We start from the raw sequence: 20,543 nt of genomic DNA on the forward strand, positions 1-20,543 counted from the left end.
AAAATATGAATGTTATATGCTGCTAAATACTTTTAAGTGAAGTGATTGTCATTGTGATACACAACATAGCACACGGTGACACAATGAAATGTGTCCTCTGAAATTAACCCATCACCCTTAATGAGCAGTGGGCAGCCATGACAGGCGCCCGGGGAGCAGTGTGTGGGGACGATGCTTTGCTCAGTGGCACCTTGGTGGACTGGAATTCGAACCGGCAATCTTCTGATTACGGGGCCGCTTCCTTAACCGCTAGGCCACCACTGTGCTTTGTCAAAATGGTTGGGCAATGAAAAATTTTTTTGCTCTGGAAGTTCGAGAACATACAAATAACCTTTGCTGTATTTAAAAAGTAGTATTTACAGGGTTGTCCCTGTAAATACTACTTTACCCTCACCATCGAGTCATGTGTCTTCCCGTGCAGCAGGGGGCACTGTGCGTCGTTACAGTAAAGCCTTACCCGCCAAAACCAAAACCACGATTCACTCTGGTAGGTAAATAATGGCGGCAGACACGAGTGGAGTCTCTTCGGAGAATAAACGGAAAGTCGCAGAAGACGATGTGGAGGCGGACGACCAGTGGGTCGGACCCATGCCTTCAGAGGCCACGCAGACAAAGAAAAGGAGAGGTGAGCGGAGAAATCTGCTCTGACCACCGAGACGTTGGTTTGAAACGGCCGGGCTTACAGACTCAAGCGTGTGTTGTGGATTTAAAAGTCTTGAAGCCCGCTTGTGGAATTTTGTGTTTTAATGAAATCTGAAAACATTTCTTTACTATTAATTGTGTCTCCGCTTCGGGGTGGTAGTAGAGTGGCATTAAGCAAGTTGGTCCTGGTGTAGTGTCCCTGTAACTAATGATCGCAAATCGTTCTATTATGACTATTCTCTGCTGTAAGGCGCTTTAAATCTGCTAAACGATCTGATGGTGTTCAAAGCTCGAATCGTCAGGTACCGATCAACCACGGTGTCCATTTGGCCAGTGGTGAGATCATTCAGCCAACCTAGAATTTCTGATATGTGCAACACGCCTCTGATATGCCACGTTTTGATGTGTTTCCATCCCCCAGTGCTGGAGTATGAACGTGTGTACCTAGACAACCTCCCTTCAGCTGCCATGTATGAGCGAAGCTACATGCACAGAGACGTGATCACACACATTGTCTGCACTAAGTGAGTTCCGCACTCTGATCTGATCTAGCTGCTAGGCATTGTTGCGTCCATTCTGTTTAGCTTCATCTATGGTTTTTGCCCATTTGCAGGACTGATTTTATCATCACAGCCAGTCAGGATGGTCATGTGAAGTTCTGGAAGAAAGAGGAAGATGAGGGAATTGAGTTTGTGAAGCACTTTCGGAGTCACCTAGGTAATCTTCCCTTACTAAACAGTCATCCATGAGGCTGCTTTGTCCCTGAAAATAATCAGGTATCGTCTTTGTCATTGTCAGGGGTGATTGAGTGTATATCTGTCAGTGCGGAAGGTGCACTGTTCTGCTCAGTTGGTGATGATCAGGCCATGAAAGTATTTGACGTTGTGAACTTTGATATGATCAACATGCTCAAACTTGGGTAAGTTTTTTTTTTTTTTTTTTTGCTAAGACAAGAAAATGGAAAAAGGTTGTCTGTAAATGAACAGAACTGCAACAAATTCCCTCTCCATTAGTTACCACCCAGGTCAATGTGAATGGATCTACAACCCAGGAGATGCCATATCCACGGTGGCCTGTTCTGAGAAATCGACAGGAAAGATTTTTGTTTATGATGGACGTGGAAACAACCAGCCACTGCACACATTTGACAAAATGCATTCAGCCCCATTGTGCCAGATTCGCCTAAATCCCAAATTCCGTGTAGTTGTCTCTGCAGACAAGGCTGGCATGCTGGAGTACTGGACTGGCCTGCCAAATGATTTCAGGTTCCCCAGACAGGTGAACTGGGAGTACAAAACTGATACAGACCTGTACGAATTTGCCAAACACAAAACCTACCCTACCAGCTTGGCTTTTTCCCCTGATGGCAAGAAAATGGCCACCATTGCAGCAGACAGGAAAGTGCGGATATTCCGTTTCAGCACAGGGAAGCTGATGAGGGTGTTTGATGAGTCTTTAACAGTGAGTACAGCACAATACTAATATCGCTGTCCTGTCTTATCCTCTTTTTCTGTTTAAAAAAAAAAAGTAAGAATTTATTTGAAAGATATATTTTATGAAATATCGATTTAAACCACCTTCTGGTCCTTTTGCTTTCAGATGTTTACAGAGCTTCAGCAGATGAGACAGCAACTGCCTGACATGGAGTTTGGCAGAAGGATGGCAGGGGAGAGAGAGCTGGAGAAAGCAGATGGGATTAGACTGACCAACATCATTTTTGATGAAACAGGGCACTTTGTCCTCTATGGCACCATGCTGGGCATCAAGGTCATCAATATTGAAACCAACAGGTGATTCCGAATTTCATGAGCTCTTACATCCATATTCATTTTTGTCTCACACCTTTTAAAAGCCAAAATAATTACAGGGATTCTCACAAGGGAGCAACAAAGGGGTGACTGCCTGTGGACCCATAGCCACTAGATTATTAATTAATCATTTGTCAGCTTCACTTTAGACATGGAGCTTCAGTTTGTTTCATGGCATTATAACACAATAGCGATGCACCTATACTGATACAGGTATGGAGTTTTGACCTGATACCAGGCTCATGTGCTGTATGTGGCAATTTAGCAATTCCACTTTATCTTGCCACAGCTAATACTGCAATTGTTGGGTCTTGTCTCACATGCAACATTAAGGATATGGAGAACTGCTTGAGTCGCTGGGAAAGGTTCTTCTTTGAGCCTGGCATTCTTCTGGAAATGTCTTTGTTACATACCGTCTACCTACAGTGGCCTCTTTCAGCAGGATAATGCAGCTCGGCACACTGCAAGAGTTCTGTGGTAATGGTCTGAGGAATGTGGGAAAGAGTGGCTTAGATGAGCTGCTGCATCATCTTGGTGACAGATGCCACAGTACAGAGGACCTTTGGGAGATGTCTACTGATGTCAATGATTTTGGGGCCCACAGAATATTAGGAAGGACTTTTATTGATTTAGGGAGAGGTTGCTTTGGTTTGTTGTTGAATTAACCAATTTTTTCTCTTTAGATGTGTGCGGATTCTTGGAAAGCAGGAGAATATCCGTGTTGTGCGACTCAGCCTCTTCCAGGGAATTGCTAAAACGTCCCAGGCAGCACCCACAATAGAGATGAAGGCCTCCGACAACCCTGCCCTACAAACCACCTTACCCGACCCCACCATATTCTGCACAGCTTTCAAGAAGAACCGCTTTTATCTGGTGAGATATGGAAGTACATTCCCTTTTTGATTTACTTATACGAACGAATCGTAGCTGTCCCAGGTAAAGTGTCCTGTCTTCGCTCAGAATGCATGTCACCTACGTCTATATAATATTGGAAATGTGTCTCATGTTCATAATCTGCCAGCAGTAGTGGACACCATGTGCATTGAGGATATATTTATTTATTTATTCTTCTATCACTAAGCTTTTTTTTTTTTTTTTAGCTTTCTTGACCTCCTGTCACAGTTTACAGCAATAAACATGAAATAAATAAAGGAATAAATTTAGCCATATTTTATCTTCACAAGCTCGCCATTTTGACCGTCTGTCTGTTCTCTGTCTGCTGTCAGTTTTCCAAGAGGGAACCTGAAGACACAAAGAGTGCAGAGTCAGACCGAGACGTTTTTAATGAGAAGCCTTCAAAGGAAGAGGTGATGGCTGCCACGCAGGCTGAGGGGCCAAAGCGTGTGTCTGACAGCGCCATCATTCACACCACCATGGGGGACGTCCATATCCAGCTCTTCCCTGTTGAGTAAGGGCTTTTTTTTTTTTGTTTTTGCTACTGGGTTCTCTATCTCATTATTAATTTTGTGTCATTGGCTTTCAGGTGTCCCAAAACAGTAGAAAACTTCTGTGTTCACAGCAGGAATGGCTACTACAATGGGCACACTTTCCACCGCGTCATCAAGGTTTGTTCATTTGAAGATGGGCTTCTTTTACTTTGTATGAATGTATTTATGTATTTATATTTATGTTAATCAAATCAGTCTGTAATTAATATAAAATGTGTAACACTGCTGCAAATCAGCATGTCAGACAGCTTGTTTGATTCTGTGAGCAGGGATTCATGATCCAGACGGGTGACCCCACAGGAACAGGGATGGGTGGAGAGAGTATCTGGGGTGGAGAATTTGAGGATGAGTTCCATGCCACCCTACGCCACGATCGGCCATACACCTTGAGCATGGCCAACGCAGGCCCATCCACCAACGGCTCTCAGTTCTTCATCACCGTCGTACCGACTGTAAGACCAAATGCTAAATGCGCCTGCTGTAACCAGCTTTCCGTCATGTCTCAGTTGTGCGCGCACCCCACTGTTCGTTCTGTTTGATTTATGGCAGTCCCTTTCTCTCTCTTTCAGCCTTGGCTGGACAATAAGCACACAGTTTTTGGAAGAACCATCAAAGGGATGGAGGTGGTCCAGAGGATCTCCAATGTTAAAGTCAATCCCAAAACAGACAAGCCATACGAGGACCTCAGCATCATTAGCATCACGGTCAAGTGAAGCATGACATCCATGTACATGTTGATCGTACCACTCTTGAGGGTTTTACAAAATTGACAGGAAAGTCATGTCTGAAATGAAAGTTTAATCGTGACTGGAATCGGTCTATTGTTATGTGCATGTTTGTAAAAGTGTTAATCTGGTTACAGATAACTGGTTTAGCTTTACAATAAATAGAGCGCAAAATCATGTTCTACCATGCGACAGAGGGAACAGAAGCACAGGTAAATCCCAGAGATGGTAAACTAACTCTGACCCTTTAAGAAATAAAGCTTTTTTTTTTTTATTAAGCAAGAATGATGTTCCACACTGAATTCTTATCCCTTAATTATCACTTACAATTAGGGGTTAGTATGTGCTTAACAAGGGCAGGGGGGTTCAGAAATAAAGGCTTATCGTTCACAATGCTCATTGGCAAGGGAATTAACACAAAATGTGTTAACATCTTCAACATACATCAATTCATAGCTAGCAATGACATGAACGGTTAAAGATCTACAGCAGGTTATAAGTCTGAAATGAGTTAAGCTTTCCCAATCCTTGGTACTAGAGCGACACTTAGACCCACACATAGATAGTAACTCAAGTTCTGTAACAGACAACTGCTTCCAAAATGTAGTCTTAAAAACAGATTTTACACTCCATGAGAAATAAAAACTTTACATTACCAGCTTAAAGACTAAACATTTGCAGCATTTAATAACCTCAGAATCAGAGCAGTGAAAACATTATTAATTATGAGTACCATACTGAAGTCACAGTTTGAACATACTCTTTAGGCCGGCCTCAACAAGGAGCATGGAGCATCAGGGCTAATATTTCAGAAACCAAAGGAGTAACACATGATGCTTTATAAAGCCTGCAGTGGACCGTCTCGCTGCCAGTAGGGAGAGTTTGGCCATTCAGGAAGTGAACAAAGCTGGCACCTGGTGAGACTTCTCAATGTTCTGATCACACATCAGGAGCACTCAAGCGACATCCAGAACCCCGGCAGCAACTAGCTGCCTGGACAACCAGTCCAGACCATCATGGAGACCAATGCCACTGCGGGCATCACTGCCCTGGATGTGCCAACTCCGTCCACAGCAAAGCTTGTGTAAACTCAAAAGCTCAGTCATCTCCTCCACTGACACGGCTCCAGGAACATCCTGTAGAGACAAACCACACGAACTTGAGCCTCAGCTGACTGTTGACTTTCATCAGTCCAATGAAAAAAATAGTTGTGATGTTTTCAAGTTACGTTTACATACACTGTACATATCTAACGCAGGAAGTGGGTGAGCATGGGTTCCCTGACAGGTCTGCAGCTACGCAGGCCCACAGACAACAAACTGATGCATCATGTGTTCTGACAACTTAACATTTACGGCATTTATTAGATGCCCTCATCCAAAGTAACGTACAGGGCCAGTCCCCCTGGAGCAACTCAGGGTTAAGTGTCTTGCTCCGGGATACAGTGGTAGTAAGTGGGGTCTTCTGGTTCATAGGCGAGTGTGTTATTCATTAGATTACTACCACAATGTTAATACTAACATAACCAGTTGACTTCAGAAGACTGGGCCATAGTCACAATGGCCAACAAAGCATGAATCAATGGCCACCTATCGTGCAGTCCCATTTAGAGCATCACGGCACTTCACAAGGAGTACACTCAAAGATGTCACACAGAAGAAAATATGTCTTGCACCCTATAAACTATCATTTAAAGATCAATTTGTAGCCTTGCAATGGGAAAGTATACCATTGTGACTATCCTTATACTACTAAAGGTCACATAAATATGATCACAAAAGATTTAGTAAATCCTAAATTGTATTCATTTGAACAACATTGTCTACTGATAAACAAGGTGCTCATTAAGACCCCAACCTGTTTGTTGGCAAAGATAAGCAGCAGAGCATCTCGGAGTTCTTTTTCGGTCAATAGCTTGGCTAATTCACTGTGGGCCTCCATCAACCGGTCTCTGTGACAGCTGTCAATCACAAACACCACCGCTGGAACACAAGAGCAATTTATTAATATCTTCTCATGTTTATTAGTCAGTAAAAACAGACTGATTCAAAACATAAACTAGCACACAGCCTAAGTAGAGTCAGTGATTCCTGATTGTTTCCTGAGGGACTGCACACAGACCCCACACACTGGTTAAAAACAGAAGACACATTTTGTTGTCACCATGTGTTGTGCTGCAGTGTCTCACAATGACAATCACTTCACTTTCAAATCAAACCACAATAGGACCTAGATTAATCCATGAATGGGAAACGATGAAAGGAAATGATTAAATGAGATACAAAATGTTGAGATACCTTGTGTGTTGAGGTAATAGTGCTTCCACAGCGGCCTGAGTTTGTGCTTCCCTCCTACATCCCAAATGGTGAATTTCAGATTTTTGTACTCAACAGTTTCCACATTAAAACCTACAAAACAATGGGTAAAAATAATAAGGAACAGAAAATGTTCAAGCATACTGCAGCAAACACGGACATAAATGAATAAGGTGATACAACATGTTCTACACTAAACGACTTCTATACTACTGGAGGTGTATTCAGCAGGATCATCTTACAGCATTTTAGGTCATACTGACTAGAACATGTCAGTAATAATCTGTACATCGTATACTGGATATATTGTGTTGATAGAGAGACATCAGTCAGAACCAAACTGCTTGTGTGTCACACTTGGCCAATGAATATGATTCTGATTACCTATAGTTGGAATTGGCTGCATAAATTCATCTTGTTTTAATTTGAAGAGAATTGTAGTCTTGCCAGCTCCATCCAGACCCAGGGTTACCACTCGAATTTCCATTTTTGGACCAATGTGAACACGGTTGTCCTGAAATAATAATAGATCTCTCAGCTTTTGATATTTGAGCATTTGCAGCTCCTGGAAATTTGCTGGGCTGCTATACCTTTGTGAAGGTGACGGGGATTCCTGCATCCAGCTGAACGTGATCGGCCAGATCAGTGAACTGCTGCTGCTGCTTCTGCAGTGTCTCCAGAAGACGCTTAATTTCCTGCTTTGTCAGGACCACTCTGCAGTCATCCTACAAAAAAAAAAACACACATGTAAGCATGTGTAAGCACAGAAATAGTCAGGAGTGGCCGGCGGTACCAGATGTTGTGTACGCTCTACCTGCTGCAGGGTCTTCTCGCAGTGCAGGCAGGCGGTGGACAGCTGGGATAGCAGCGTGGTCATGTCCTCCTGTTGCTGCCGCAGCCACACCAGCCGCTCGCGCACATGAGCGTCTACCACACTCAGTGCCATTTCCTCTTGCCGGCACAGTGTCTCGTGCAGGTCTGCAAAGTACGCCCGCACGCAGGAACGTGCGCTCTCCGCCGTACCTGGCACCTGTGAGCAACAGTACCAAGGACCAACTAAAAACAACAAGGGCCAGCTGCCTACTGGTCAGCGTATCGGAACAAAAAATTATAAATAAATAAATCCATCCCGTAAATTCTGTATAATTAACGGTCATAATGAAAGTCAGAACAGCAGCCAATTGATTTTGTTCTATGATCTTACATGTTCTGTGAGATCCACACCGACTCGGTCCTCCACCCCACCCTCGATCTGTTGTACAACTCCCACCAGCTTGCGGGAGTACTCGGACACTTCCTCAGTAAACGTACGAATACAGTGCGCCATGTCCAGGATGGAGGCACGTATCTGATTGGCCTCGGACTCCAAAACAGCATGCTGCAAAAACGGAATATTGTATATATTTTTTCCTTTACGAGCATAGAGCATTAGAGCAGAAAAAAAAAAAAAAAAAAACAGGTTAGGCAGTAATACCTTATGTCCTTGGTGCTTTCCGTACTCCTTGCACACGCAGCACATCAGTGGCCCAGGCTGACAACCTTCTTCCAGGCACACAAACTCGATGGCATGGACCTGGTGTTGCAGGCACAAGGTCTTCTCATGCGGTTTGTCTGCCAGTGGCACGCGCCGATGCTTAGCCAGAGTGCGCGTGGAGTGTGTAAGCTGAGAGCAATCAGCACACAGGTGGGTGGCACACACTGTGCAGTACATGGAGGCCGTGTGGCTCTCATCCTCATCACAGCGGATTATACACTGAAGAAAGCAAAAGATGGGAAGTCTGTGCTGATCACTACACAAAAGCTACAAAGAATCAGGAGGGGGGGGACTGCACCCGCTCCTTCAAACAACTGATGTTATATATAAAAGATAATCTGGCTCAACACCCACCTCCCCCACACCTCTCAAGGCATCTTCAGAAAGGCCTGTCTGGTTGGACATTCCATTCTGGAGCCTCTCCAGCAACTCGAGTAGGGCAAAGTTCTTCTTAAGTCCCCATACACCCGAATCACCTAATAAATAGCCGACAAAATTAACTCTGGTCCAAAACCAATTATTCTTTCTGAAGGGTAACTCATGATATATAACTCATGATAGGTCACTCACCAAGTTCAGTGACCTGTCTGTCAAACGGGCAGCGCACTGCTCTGCCGTGCAACGGCAGTCGGGTCAGACAGTCATGGCACACAGTGTGACCACAGAGCAGCAAACGGGGAACCTTGTCTCCCTGAAGGGAAAAGACATCTTCACAGACACCACACTCCAGCACCTATAAAAAAAATTAATAAAAAAAAAGGACCACTTCATTCACGTATGCTGGATCTAAAATGAATGCATTTATAGGTTGGAGATGAAGGAGACCTTTAAACATTTCGAACAACAAATTTTCAGATCTTCTTCTGGTTTGCTTAACGTTAACGTCGTGCTGATATTATTAGAACGACATGCAACCAGATTTCTCGTGGACCGGCACAGAAGGCACGCTGTTTTTTTTTTGTTTTTTTTTAAGAATCGCTGAATTAGATTTTTGCATTTCAATTAACTTCCATGTTTGGAAATGAGTCCATTCATATGTGCAAGAACAGTCGTAAAAAGTATTTACTGTAATGGTAGGGTTGCACAGTCACTAGCTTCACTAGCAGGAGTTTTTGCACTGCTGTATACGTGACCGGTTCAATCATAATGCATTAAAAATAACTCAGTGGGCGCCTACTCCATTGCCTATTGCGACAGGGCTATAACTCATATTACGTGCATAACATCAGAGGGGAAAAGGAAGAAACATCAAGTCACTAGCAGCGGCAGCAGCAAATTCGAGGCGCGCAGGCGTCGCCCCTCTTCCAGGCCCCGATTCCGGTGTCAGCTTTAAAAATCTCACTGTTAACCAACCAGGCCCAAAACGATCTCCCCCCCGCTTTCATCCGTACCTTCACGGCGCTGCCCCCGACCCCTCGACCCTGCCGTGCGCCGGGATCCATCAGAGCGGTGTTCGACTTGTTTATATTTACAGCTGCGGCCATCCTGGACTGAACCACTTCGGTCTGTACGTGGAGTTACAGGTAAAAATCAAAAGGGCCAGACAGGGACCTTTTAGAAATGTCAATTTTTTTCACAAAGGCTCTCAAGATGAATTGGGACATATTAAATCGAGTTAATCGAAAGTGGTTTCAACGCCGAAATAGCGTTCTTTTTCTCTTGTCCCCCGGGAAAGAATGGGCTAGGCCGACCCAATTTCCGCCCGTGGTTGCTGCAAAAACTGCAGAAATATATATATATGTGTGTGTGTGTGTGTGTGTGTGTGTGTGTGTGTGTGTGTGTAATGCAGATTTTGAGTTATACACTTTGAGCAGTTTGCTTACAGTTTTGGAATAAATCAATCTTGTTAATTGCTTACGTAAATGGGCCAGTTTTTTTCTAGGGGTATGATTCTCGCTTTGGTGTTCTGCACCAGTTCTGCCGGGGTTAAGGAAGCGATTGCCGGTTCGAAACACTATCCGCCAAGGTGCCACTAAGCAAAGCACCGTCCCCACACACTGCTCTGTTATGGCTGCCCCACTGATCACTGAGGGTGATGGGTTAAATGCAGAGGACAAATTTCTCTGTGTGCTGTGCTGCTGTGTTTCAACATTTTAACAACATTTTAACAAATATATATATACATATATATATATATAACGAATATTTTTTAAGGATATATATAAAAGTGAAAAATATATATATGTTCTGTAAATATCCCACATGTCTGTTATGAATAAATTATCCCTCCGCCTTTGGGATATTTTACAATTGAATCTCAAGAGGGCGCTATATGCAAACTTCTACTGGCGCGCTGTAGTAAGGAGAAGAGGAAGAAGTCCGCCGAGTTTGTCAAAATGGATGTTAATCAGGCAAAACAAGAACATCTGCTGGCTTTAAAAGGTATTTGTGTACACGACCACATGATTTGAATGGCCTTTTAGTCAATCTGAAAAAAAATGACATTTTTCCTGGGAGTGTATCCAGTTGGCTAACTAGCTCACTGAGCTACGAGAGCTGTCAGGAATCTGAATGAGCTGGGAGCTGATGTTAATTTGATCAAATTATCATACTAGTCACCTAAAAATAAAAATATATGTTCTCCCTTGTTTCGGGAACGTGTTAGATGGTTAAATTTACTGTCGTTTGTTCTTAGTTCCTAGCTTTATGCATTCACCTGAGCGTTGTCTGTCTCCTGAGTAATATGCCAAGACATTGTTTTGGTCTGCTAATTCATAGTTAATTACACAATCCTTTATTTAATTACACTTCGTTTGGTTTTAACTATAATATAGGACGTAGCGAATAATGCTGTTTTTACACAAATTCTGTAAAGGGCTTTTTATTTCAGCAGAATTTTGAATATGCTTGACCTCTTCCTAAATAATTTTGTTTTCCAGTGATGCGACTGACCAAACCCACACTGTTCACAAACATGCCAGTAACATCTGAGGACAGGGACCTTCCTGGTAAGGCAACAAGAGCATAATGGCTGCTGGATCTTGCTTGTCGGCACAGAAATATATGAAATGTTGGACTGGGCAACAATCGCAATCTTAAATTGCCCACATGCAGCAATAGGTTTCAGGGTGTAGCGTGTGTAAAAGTGACATGTTTTTTTGCAGGTGATTTGTTCAGCATGCTAATGAAGAGCGACCCATCAACGATTAAGGGTGCAGAGATGGTTATGCTTGGAGAAATGTTGACACTACCTCAGAATTTTGGGTAAATGCATAATATGACAATTTACCTTTAATATTAGACTCTCTAAATACACCTAGGCTTTTCTTTGATCAGTTCTACCTTTTTTTTTGTATGTTCATACTGAAAGATGCATGATGTTACAATGTTTGTTAAAATGTTTTGTTGATCCTAGTTTGTAGTTGACATTTACTTTGTCATTTTAGCTATATACGTGTTAGACAGTACATAGTGAAACTAAATAAAGTTTCTCCGGAACCTGGTGCTATGTGTAAAATTTTTGAATGATTAGACAATGTTACATACTGACATAAAGTGCATGTGTGCGACACAGACAAACTGGGCTACATAAAGTGCAAACATGGGACACAGGCAGTGCAAGATTAACAAGATTTAAATAAAACATGTAGACAACAATGTTCACTTGACCATATGTTTTCTGTGCAGAAATATTTTCCTGGGTGAGACCTTCTCCAGCTATATAAGTGTGCATAATGACAGCAATCAAGTGGTTAAAGATATCCTCGTAAAGGTAATAGAGCAATGTGTCACTTTTCACGTTTCATATGTTATTAAAAAATAATATCTGTACTGTACATCTTCCAGGCAGACTTACAGACCAGCTCGCAGAGGCTCAACCTGTCCACATCAAATTCGTCAGTGTCAGAACTGAAGCCAGAATGTTGCATTGATGATGTCATCCACCATGAAGTCAAGGAGATTGGCACACACATGTGTGTTATCCTGGCTTGATTTGTGTTCTGCAGTAAAATATTTTACATGGATGTTTGTCAGAAACTTTAACACTGCAAGGAAGTACAGTGCAATCATTTCTGTTTGTATCTCATTAACCACTAACGCTGCGATCTGTTCTCTGTAGATTGGTTTGTGCTGTTAGCTACACCACACAGTCTGGAGAAAAGCTCTACTTCAGAAAATTCTTCAAATTCCAAGTGAGATTTTTTTTTCACTAGATTTTGAAACAGTTATACATCTTAAGCTCACATCTTTTGTCCCTGTAATAAATTTTTAGAGTGTGTATTTACACTTTGTGTGTTACACAGTGTGTTACAGTGTGTATGACTGTGAAATATAGCAGACCGCTGTCAAGAGCAAAGCCCTTAGCACTGAAGCTTCACCTGGCACTGATAATATGTTCTGCAGAGAGACTACGTCAGTATCAGCTGACGTAATGTGCTCATACACATACTCAGTGTGTCAGTTGTGGTCTGATGAGGATTAGTGCAGCTGCTCAGATGAACAGTTACATGGAGCAACATTGGGAAAAAACCTCAGCATTCAGCATCAATTCTCTTTTAAATCAGGTCCTGAAACCTTTGGATGTAAAGACCAAGTTCTACAATGCAGAGGTGAGGAATTTTCATACACTTACAATTTACCAATTTTTATCATCTTGTGTTTTCATTTTTTATTATAAAAACATTTAAAATGAAATAAATTAAGAATTAAAATTGCAGGTATTAAGTACATCCCTCTGTATGTTCTGCTATGCATACTTTTTATTTCCTAGTCCTTTGATATAGACTACTCTAGTGTGATAGTTTTGCTTTCCTGTTTGTATATTCTAGTTTTTGGATACCATGCCTCTGTTCCATATTTGCTAGCTATTGTTATTAGTATTTCTTTTGCTTGATATATTGGTTTTGCCATTGTTTGCATGTAACCTCCATTGTTTTCTTTTGTTTTTCCCATTAGAGTGACCTCAGTTCTGTGGTAATTGTTTTGTTTTGTTTTGTTTTTTACTTCTAATTTCTGGACTCTTGCATTCTAATTTTGCTGCTCTTGTTGCTGGCTTTTTTCTTCCTATTTCTTTGGCACTGGTTAAATTCAAAAGGGGAAATGATGGAAAAGCACAAGGCAACATAAAACAATTCTTTACTTTATTCCAAAATACCACAAATATAGCTGATGAGTCTGTATATAACTGATGATCCACCTTTCACCCCCCATAATTGCTGAAACAGAACACTATATCATATTTCAATATTAAAAATCTGGAAAGAAAATGTTTTTTCATTATTTTCCACAACTTTTTTTCCGCTTGGTGCATGTGCTTTTGCTGAATTATTGTGTAACGAAGCAAAACCCTGGGCATGGGCGGGTGTTATGGAGTTTATGATCAGAAGAGTTTCAGTCCAAAATTTCCCAAATTAGTCTTATATAGTTTCAACCACTATTTATGCAGAATTCATCACTGACAACCACATGTGAACAACCACAGCAACTTCAGGAGCAAAATAATTTACTTCAGCTCCACTTTAAGGGCTGGTTTGGGGAACTTTTGCTCTGTGCTGTTGAAATAACCTCCTTTGTGTCTCATAATTTCTCAGGTTTTATTGCCAATCAAAAGCTTGGAAAATTCAGTTCTAACTAATCTGTGCAACTGTGTTTGATGAAATGACTAATAACACTTTATGTTAAATGTTACATTTTGTCTTCCTGGGCTCCCTGACTACTGCATATTATTGAAAAAGGAAATTTGTTAAGGCCTAAATTAGGTAACTGTTGTTGCCATGAAAACAGTGTACCGCTGAAATCAATGTCAATTACTCATTCAGATTGATGGACAATTAATTATGTACATATTCACCATTATCTATCAAGCTCTCAGTAACAGGCAAAATCGAATCAGAGAAGCTTCTGACTACTCATGTGCAGCCTTGTTCTCACAGACGGACGAGGTGTTCCTGGAGGCTCAGATACAGAACATTACCACTTCACCCATGTTCATGGAGAAGGTGTCTCTGGAGCCATCCCTGATGTACAGTGTAACTGAGCTGAATATGGTGACCTCAGAAGAGGAGGGGTACTTCACATTTATACATGAAACTGTGCATTATTTAAATTCTAAATTGTAAAAAAAGTACAATTTTATGAAACTCCAAAACTTTTACAATATATACTTATCACTCAAGTATGTAGTGTATTCAATTGTAGAATTTTATCGTCTGCAACTTTCAGCCTTATTGCATCTGCTTTAAACCAAAATGAACACTACATTCTTTTTATTTATTTTATTGAATGTGTAGTCTGCCATTTTCTGTTTGTTTGTTATATATATATAATTAAGCTGATGTTTTGTGCATGCGGTCTCAGAGAGTCTACATTTGGGAAGATGTCTTATCTGCAGCCCATGGACACTAGGCAGTACCTATACTGCCTGAAGCCCAAGGCTGAGTTTGCAGAGAAAGCTGGAGTCATAAAGGGGGTAACAGTCATTGGCAAGCTGGACATTGTTTGGAAGACCAACCTGGGTGAGAGGGGAAGGCTACAGACCAGTCAGCTGCAGAGGATGGTAATGAAGTGGCAGTAGTTAGTTTAACATATGTTTAACATAACTGTTCATACCCAATGAGTTTTCACTTTTCTAAAGGCACCTGGGTATGGTGACATCAGACTGACCCTTGAGTCTGTACCGGATACAGTGAACTTAGAGGAGCCTTTCGACATTACATGTAAAATTACCAACTGCAGGTACAGATAGACGCTAACAATTGTTGCCATCTTGTGTTTGCAGTCATTCACTATTAGCTATGTGTATTAAAAGCAGTCTTTCTTCATTCACAGTGAGAGGACAATGGACTTGGTGCTGGAGATGTGCAATACTAGGTCTGTCCACTGGTGTGGTGTTTCCGGCAGACAGCTGGGTAAACTCAGCCCCAGCGCTTCAATGTCCCTGCCCCTCAAGCTGCTGACTTCTGCACAGGGCCTCCAGGTCAGAGCAGCTTTTCAATGGAAATTACCATTTTTAATTTTTAGTTATGTGATATGTGCAAAATGTGTGGCCAACTACAAGAAATTTTGCTAATTGATAGTGGATCAAATACTTATTTCATTCATGAAAATTGTAATTAATTAACTATTTTTGAAAAGCATTTTTCTTTTTTTGTTCAAATAAACCTACCAGTGAAGTTAAGTTTGTTAGTGGGCAAACTTACGAAATCAGCAGGGGTTCAAATATATACAATGCAAACAGCAAATTCATCCATGCAGACACAGTAAACAGCAATTTCCTATCAGTCCTTTACCAATATTAGTGTTTGCTTACAGAAACAGAATTGCATCTCATGGTAGTGTCTATTACTAAAGAAGTGTAATGATGACTGGTGAACACTGCCGATGTACTTTGGTATTGTGGAGTCAGATAAATTATTATTATTATTATTATAAATTATTAATGCCCTTTTTCCTTTTTTTCCAGAGTGTTTCAGGATTGCGGCTCACAGATACATTTTTGAAAAGAACATACGAGTATGATGATATTGCACAGGTTTGTGTGGTCTGTCCGTTTCTCAGCCCAGAAAGTTAAGAGCCACGGCACATGGAGCTGCCCTTTTCAATGGTCCAGTTTTGATTTTTGCCTGTCTTATCCATTCTCTTTGTAACTCTGAATAGTTGATGTTTTAAAGTGTAATTTAATTTTTAAATTCAATGCTTTTAAATTGCTGTATATGTGAATAAAACAATAACTTGAAACTCCCTGTGTATGCACAATTGAGCATTTCTGAAAACTAAGTCAGTTGAAATTACACCAACATTTGCAGTGTCAGGGTGTACAAAAAAATTCTATTCAATAAAGCCCTATACTGCAGCTGGATGGAGCAAAGACAAGAAGTCCCAAGCAATGTCAAGATATTTTTATTCAGATACCATTGACAAAACATTCTTTTTGTTCATATGGACCACAAATATCCAATGAAGATCATGCAAAATAAATAGTTTGGACCATATGGATGTTTTTAAACTTTGAGTAGGTTCTTTCACTTCCAGTAGAAATACATTGTTTTTTTGCAGTGAGCTGCTTGTGACTGATCTCTAAAAGGAATATTTTTATGAAGGCCTCACTCAGAAAGCCAGACATGGCTTAACAAGAGTGAGCAACAATACAAACTGAACCAGGATCACTGTCTTCTGCCCAGTGTCAAGCTCCAGACTGGCTGTCAACTCCAGCTCCCACTACACACAGCACACAGGTGCTTCCATGCTGCTCCGCTCTCTTCATTTCTCCAGCCAGACCTTAATTTTTGTGAAGAACAAACAATTCACTGAACCATTCACATTTGTATTAACTCACAAACACAATGTACTATGTCAAATATTTACTTATATATATATATAATATCTATCCCAGATAAATAATAATCTATCAAAATTGACAGTGGCCAACAATGGTGTACCAGTGTTCTGTGTAGTCAGGAATGCTCTTCAGTGCTGCTAAAGGATCGACTGCGGACATGGTTCCTCAACTGCTCTATCAGCTCAGGGTTCTGTTGCTGGATCTGCTGTGCAAACTGTTGTCCCCTGGATTACAAGAACATCAAGCTAATACTTAATAATATTTTCTGCAAAATGGAATAGAATGTAGTAGCCTGAAGCCTGAAAATTACTATGAAGTGGAAAAAAAATGAAGTCATGAAAACTCACGCTTCAATCAGGCTGGAAACATCTGACATGCCTCCAACTCCCACCTGAGGCACAACCGCACTAGACATCATTCTGGACATCCTGACCAATTCACAAGAGAAATAGCAGTTGCTGAAACATCACACAACAGGACATTTTGAATCCTTGTGCTGTGTAATGGGATAAAACATATGTATACATTTGTTCATGTTCCTCAAATGAATACAATTCCTCTGTACAAGAACCTGTATTGAATTTTCCTTACTACTTGTGTCACAATGTGTGTGTGTGTGTGTGTGTGTGTGTGTGTGAGTACATGTACACATACAACTGCTGAACTTGTTGGTTTTGCATCACACTGGCAGCCTGGGAACAGAGAAGCAGAATGGTACTTGAGCACATTTTAAACAGAACAATACAAACGTATTGTTCTGTTTATTTAATTACAACACTGTCACATGGAGGCAATTTTCATTCATTTATTATTATTTCAAAGTCAATGTCAGTTATGTATCTTAATCTGACAGAATAACAAGCCCATTTATGTGACAGTCAGTGCATGTAGCATCTTATAGCTTTGCTCAGAGTTTGCAGGAAGCAGAAATATCCAGTATGTTAAGAACATTATGTATCAGTGGAAACCACCTGGCCCTCAGAACCCAATCCTTACCATGCTGATGAACGCAGGGTTACTGATCAGACTTGCCATATCAAATCCCAGTCCAGTAGCTGTCTGTGTTTAAAAGAAATATACATTTAGTAGATCATAAGCATTAAAGGGCTACACATGCAAGGGCAGCCAAATTTGGAGTGGCTTGGCTGGAGGTTTGTACATAATTACATGTGGTCTGAAGCTGTAGTTTATAAACCATAAGATTGAAGATGGCATTTGAATCTCATCTTAAGATTCATATTTCACTGAATGTTTCGTCTGGTGTGTAAAATCACTGGGCAGAATACATTTCGAGGTGTGGAAACCAGAGAAGTGAACGTCATGGGTAATGCAAATACAGATTGGTTTGGTCCTTTATGGTGAAATGTCCACTTGGTTCTCAACCCTCAATGTGCATTATCTAACAAATATGAATGTTTTATTTATGAATATGTTATAATTATGTAAATTAATGTTTACATCTGTCAAGCAAAACTTACATTTTCACTTACTTGACTAGAAGCCTCTTTCTGTTTCTGCTCAGCAATCTTAAGGTTTGATTTAAAGGTGTCATTCTCTGGGTCCAGCACTAGGGCCTTCTTAAAGTACGAGATGGCATCAGCATACTTGCTCATGGCTGTCAGAGCCAGTCTTGAGGAATGAAAAAAAAAATTCAAATGAAGTGATTCGTTTCTCAGTATTCCAGTATCCCTGGAATCATGAATGATCTATGTTGACAGCTTATCTTTGTTTAAATATAAGCATAAATATTCATAAAGAATATTCCACACACCCCATCCGGCCATAGGCTTTGCTGTAAGTGGGATCAATCCCAATTGCCCTCTCGCAGTCTGCAGTGGCTTCAGCATATTTCCCCAGTTTGCTGTATGCAGCAGCCCTGAGGAAACAAAAGCTCCAGTGTTGGCTGGAATTTTGAAAAGTTTCATGATAACTCCAGGCTACAAGAAGAGAAAAGTTTTATTCACCTATTGCCATAATAAACTGCACTTCTTGGGTCTATGTGAATGGCTTTAGTGTAGCACTCCACGGCACAGATGAAGTTCTCCTCCCTCATATGATTGTTTCCTAAGGGGTTTAAGGGACAAAATTAGCATCTGTATATTTCACAGAATGCCAGTTTGAAAATAATGCAGTAGACTGACCCAAACTGACAAAAACTATAAATAAAATATATAAAATACATATTTATACATATAAAATAAATGTTTATCTCTTATTTTATTCTGTTTTCTTTTTCTTTTTTTATGAACTTTTTGTCGATGTCTGTCCTGTTCCTGGTAATTTAAATTTTTTTTTTTAAATGTAAAGCACTTTGGTCAGCTCATTTGTTGTGTTAAAGTGCGTTATAAATAAATATGGTATGGTATTTGCACCATGAAATGAAAAAAAAATAAAGAAATCAACATGGGATGTGTATGGGGAAAAAGGAAAAATTTGCTTTTACTGTACTACTAACCCTCTCGTTCCTATTTATTCTAGTATATCAGTAGACCCACAGTGATCAATACCTTCATTTTTTAGCTCCTCAGCTCTCTGTGTGTCCTCTGGTGATGGAGAACTCTCTGTTAGTATTGGGATGTCATTCTGATCAGAAAGACAACAGGCCAATCATTTCAAAACAGAACCAGTCTATTGTCTGTTCATTATAAGCATTTTTATGTTTCTGCAGCAATCTGCACGTCTGCAAACCTTCAGTAAGCAATTGAGGAATATCTCCGTGAGGGGCTGTGGAACAGCCAGATGCCTGTCACTGGAGCTGATTTTAAACGCTGTCTCCAAACACTGAACAGCAACTGAGATAGAGACAGCAGACATTGTTACAGTTTAGAAGAAAGTGGGGTTCATTTTTTAAACATTCAAGAGAACTGGGGCGAAATTTTATATATTTTCCCACAGTGACGGAATACCTTCAAGACTTTCGTGTTCGTCCGAGCTGAGAGAGCCGTGGATTGTCTGATCTCTGAGAAACTGAACAATGGAGAAGGCCAGGTGCTTTTCCACAGACATTTTGTTCTGCAAATAACAAAGGAAGCACCTTAACATGTTAAATTTAAAAATAAATTTGCTGACCAGCTGATAAGACACGATTGAAGAGCTCTGTTTGGAAATGGGAAGTCATGGAAAGTCATTTACAATGATTAAACGGCATAGTGGGAAATTGGGTCACAGGGATGTTCAGAAATTTTGATTTGGACATTATGTCAGCAATCTTGACAGACGTCATTGGACTTGCAGCAAATATCCAGGCCACTCCAGGTTAATTGCTTTTCCTCTGCATTTTATGAACGCTCACACTAACCCTGCACTCGTGTGATGTAATGGCAACATGACAGATGAGCTTTCGCTGAAGTCTTTTATGTAACCGGCCCGACAGCAGAAAAAAGATGATCCTGATGCTGAATACTGCGCAGCCGAGCTCATCCATCCCAGTCGCCTTCATAATGTCCCTGGGCGTTGATATCGCCATGGCCGCAGTTTCATGCACCGCTCTCATATCTGCGGATTCTACCCCCTGCGTCCATGGCACGAAACCTACACCCACCTACCTGAGACGTCGCGGTCGCCGTCAGCCTGTGGAGAACTTCGGAGGGGACCGATCCGGCTGTCTCCGGCGGAAGTGGGTCTGCTGGTAAACATCCAGGAATCAGCTGACGAGGGAGGAGAGCCGCAGCGCACCAGTGTGCGTCTCTAGCGCATATACAAAACCGACAAAACAGCAAAAAAAAAAAAAAAAAAAAAAAAAAAAAAAAAGCAGACTATTTATGAATTTAGGAATTGAATTTTTGAATTGAGA

At 41.0% G+C, this 20,543-nt stretch overlaps 4 protein-coding genes across 6 annotated transcripts; 2 read left to right on the top strand and 2 right to left on the bottom strand.

Annotated features, from left to right (window-relative positions):
• Positions 1-479: 479 nt before the first annotated feature.
• On the top strand, positions 480-4,905 carry ppwd1 (peptidylprolyl isomerase domain and WD repeat containing 1). The gene is made up of 11 exons (XM_028980329.1): positions 480-625; positions 1,064-1,166; positions 1,256-1,359; positions 1,441-1,561; positions 1,656-2,103; positions 2,242-2,432; positions 3,134-3,323; positions 3,677-3,858; positions 3,934-4,015; positions 4,168-4,350; positions 4,468-4,905. The coding sequence occupies exons 1-11, from the start codon at positions 499-501 to the stop codon at positions 4,609-4,611; spliced, it is 1,875 nt and encodes a 624-aa protein (XP_028836162.1). The 5' UTR covers positions 480-498; the 3' UTR covers positions 4,612-4,905.
• trim23 (tripartite motif containing 23) lies at positions 4,682-9,965 on the bottom strand. The gene is made up of 11 exons (XM_028980330.1): positions 9,864-9,965; positions 9,043-9,205; positions 8,827-8,948; positions 8,413-8,691; positions 8,143-8,316; positions 7,753-7,968; positions 7,529-7,663; positions 7,323-7,452; positions 6,921-7,031; positions 6,481-6,605; positions 4,682-5,759 (listed from the first exon to the last, which is right to left on the bottom strand). The coding sequence occupies exons 1-11, from the start codon at positions 9,954-9,956 to the stop codon at positions 5,580-5,582; spliced, it is 1,728 nt and encodes a 575-aa protein (XP_028836163.1). The 5' UTR covers positions 9,957-9,965; the 3' UTR covers positions 4,682-5,579.
• Positions 9,966-10,749: 784 nt separating this feature from the next.
• On the top strand, positions 10,750-16,153 carry trappc13 (trafficking protein particle complex subunit 13). 2 transcript variants are annotated; one of them, XM_028978831.1, is made up of 13 exons: positions 10,750-10,854; positions 11,352-11,420; positions 11,577-11,676; positions 12,100-12,184; positions 12,259-12,386; positions 12,533-12,605; positions 12,978-13,022; positions 13,369-13,386; positions 14,346-14,479; positions 14,770-14,968; positions 15,047-15,147; positions 15,241-15,388; positions 15,875-16,153. In XM_028978831.1, the coding sequence occupies exons 1-13, from the start codon at positions 10,809-10,811 to the stop codon at positions 15,980-15,982; spliced, it is 1,254 nt and encodes a 417-aa protein (XP_028834664.1). In that variant the 5' UTR covers positions 10,750-10,808; the 3' UTR covers positions 15,983-16,153. The 2 variants fall into 2 exon arrangements, with proteins under 2 accessions (XP_028834664.1, XP_028834665.1); XM_028978832.1 differs by lacking the exon at positions 13,369-13,386.
• Positions 16,154-16,295: 142 nt separating this feature from the next.
• Positions 16,296-20,458, bottom strand: sgtb (small glutamine rich tetratricopeptide repeat co-chaperone beta). Of its 2 annotated transcripts, none has more exons than XM_028978835.1 (12): positions 20,296-20,458; positions 19,657-19,762; positions 19,439-19,542; positions 19,258-19,333; positions 18,715-18,814; positions 18,522-18,626; positions 18,229-18,379; positions 17,747-17,809; positions 17,405-17,442; positions 17,098-17,178; positions 16,851-16,974; positions 16,296-16,689 (listed from the first exon to the last, which is right to left on the bottom strand). In XM_028978835.1, the coding sequence occupies exons 2-11, from the start codon at positions 19,754-19,756 to the stop codon at positions 16,866-16,868; spliced, it is 927 nt and encodes a 308-aa protein (XP_028834668.1). In that variant the 5' UTR covers positions 19,757-19,762; positions 20,296-20,458; the 3' UTR covers positions 16,296-16,689; positions 16,851-16,865. The 2 variants fall into 2 exon arrangements, with proteins under 2 accessions (XP_028834668.1, XP_028834669.1); XM_028978836.1 differs by having other exon boundaries at positions 18,241-18,379; positions 20,296-20,456.
• Between the last annotated feature and the right edge of the window lie 85 nt (positions 20,459-20,543).

This window comes from Denticeps clupeoides, chromosome 5 (genome assembly GCF_900700375.1).
Source record: "Denticeps clupeoides chromosome 5, fDenClu1.1, whole genome shotgun sequence".
Classification (NCBI taxonomy): Eukaryota; Metazoa; Chordata; class Actinopteri; order Clupeiformes; family Denticipitidae; genus Denticeps; species Denticeps clupeoides.

Bases quoted from the DNA above. Each gene is read 5' to 3' on its own strand.
- ppwd1 (XM_028980329.1), top strand. From the start codon at position 499: ATGGCGGCAGACACGAGTGGAGTCTCTTCGGAGAATAAACGGAAAGTC. The intron at 2,433-3,133 runs GTGATTCCGAAT...TTTTCTCTTTAG, and splicing joins ATCAATATTGAAACCAACAG to ATGTGTGCGGATTCTTGGAA. The intron at 3,859-3,933 runs GTAAGGGCTTTT...ATTGGCTTTCAG, and splicing joins ATCCAGCTCTTCCCTGTTGA to GTGTCCCAAAACAGTAGAAA.
- trim23 (XM_028980330.1), bottom strand. From the start codon at position 9,956: ATGGCCGCAGCTGTAAATATAAACAAGTCGAACACCGCTCTGATGGAT. The intron at 7,453-7,528 runs GTATAGCAGCCC...TTATTATTTCAG, and splicing joins TCCCCGTCACCTTCACAAAG to GACAACCGTGTTCACATTGG. The intron at 6,606-6,920 runs GTATCTCAACAT...CTTGTGTTCCAG, and splicing joins CTATTACCTCAACACACAAG to CGGTGGTGTTTGTGATTGAC.
- trappc13 (XM_028978831.1), top strand. From the start codon at position 10,809: ATGGATGTTAATCAGGCAAAACAAGAACATCTGCTGGCTTTAAAAG. The intron at 11,677-12,099 runs GTAAATGCATAA...TTTTCTGTGCAG, and splicing joins ACACTACCTCAGAATTTTGG to AAATATTTTCCTGGGTGAGA. The intron at 14,480-14,769 runs GTACTTCACATT...ATGCGGTCTCAG, and splicing joins GTGACCTCAGAAGAGGAGGG to AGAGTCTACATTTGGGAAGA.
- sgtb (XM_028978835.1), bottom strand. From the start codon at position 19,756: ATGTCTGTGGAAAAGCACCTGGCCTTCTCCATTGTTCAGTTTCTCAGA. The intron at 19,334-19,438 runs GTTTGCAGACGT...CTTTCTGATCAG, and splicing joins TCCTCAATTGCTTACTGAAG to AATGACATCCCAATACTAAC. The intron at 18,815-19,257 runs GTATTGATCACT...TAAACCCCTTAG, and splicing joins TGAGGAGCTAAAAAATGAAG to GAAACAATCATATGAGGGAG.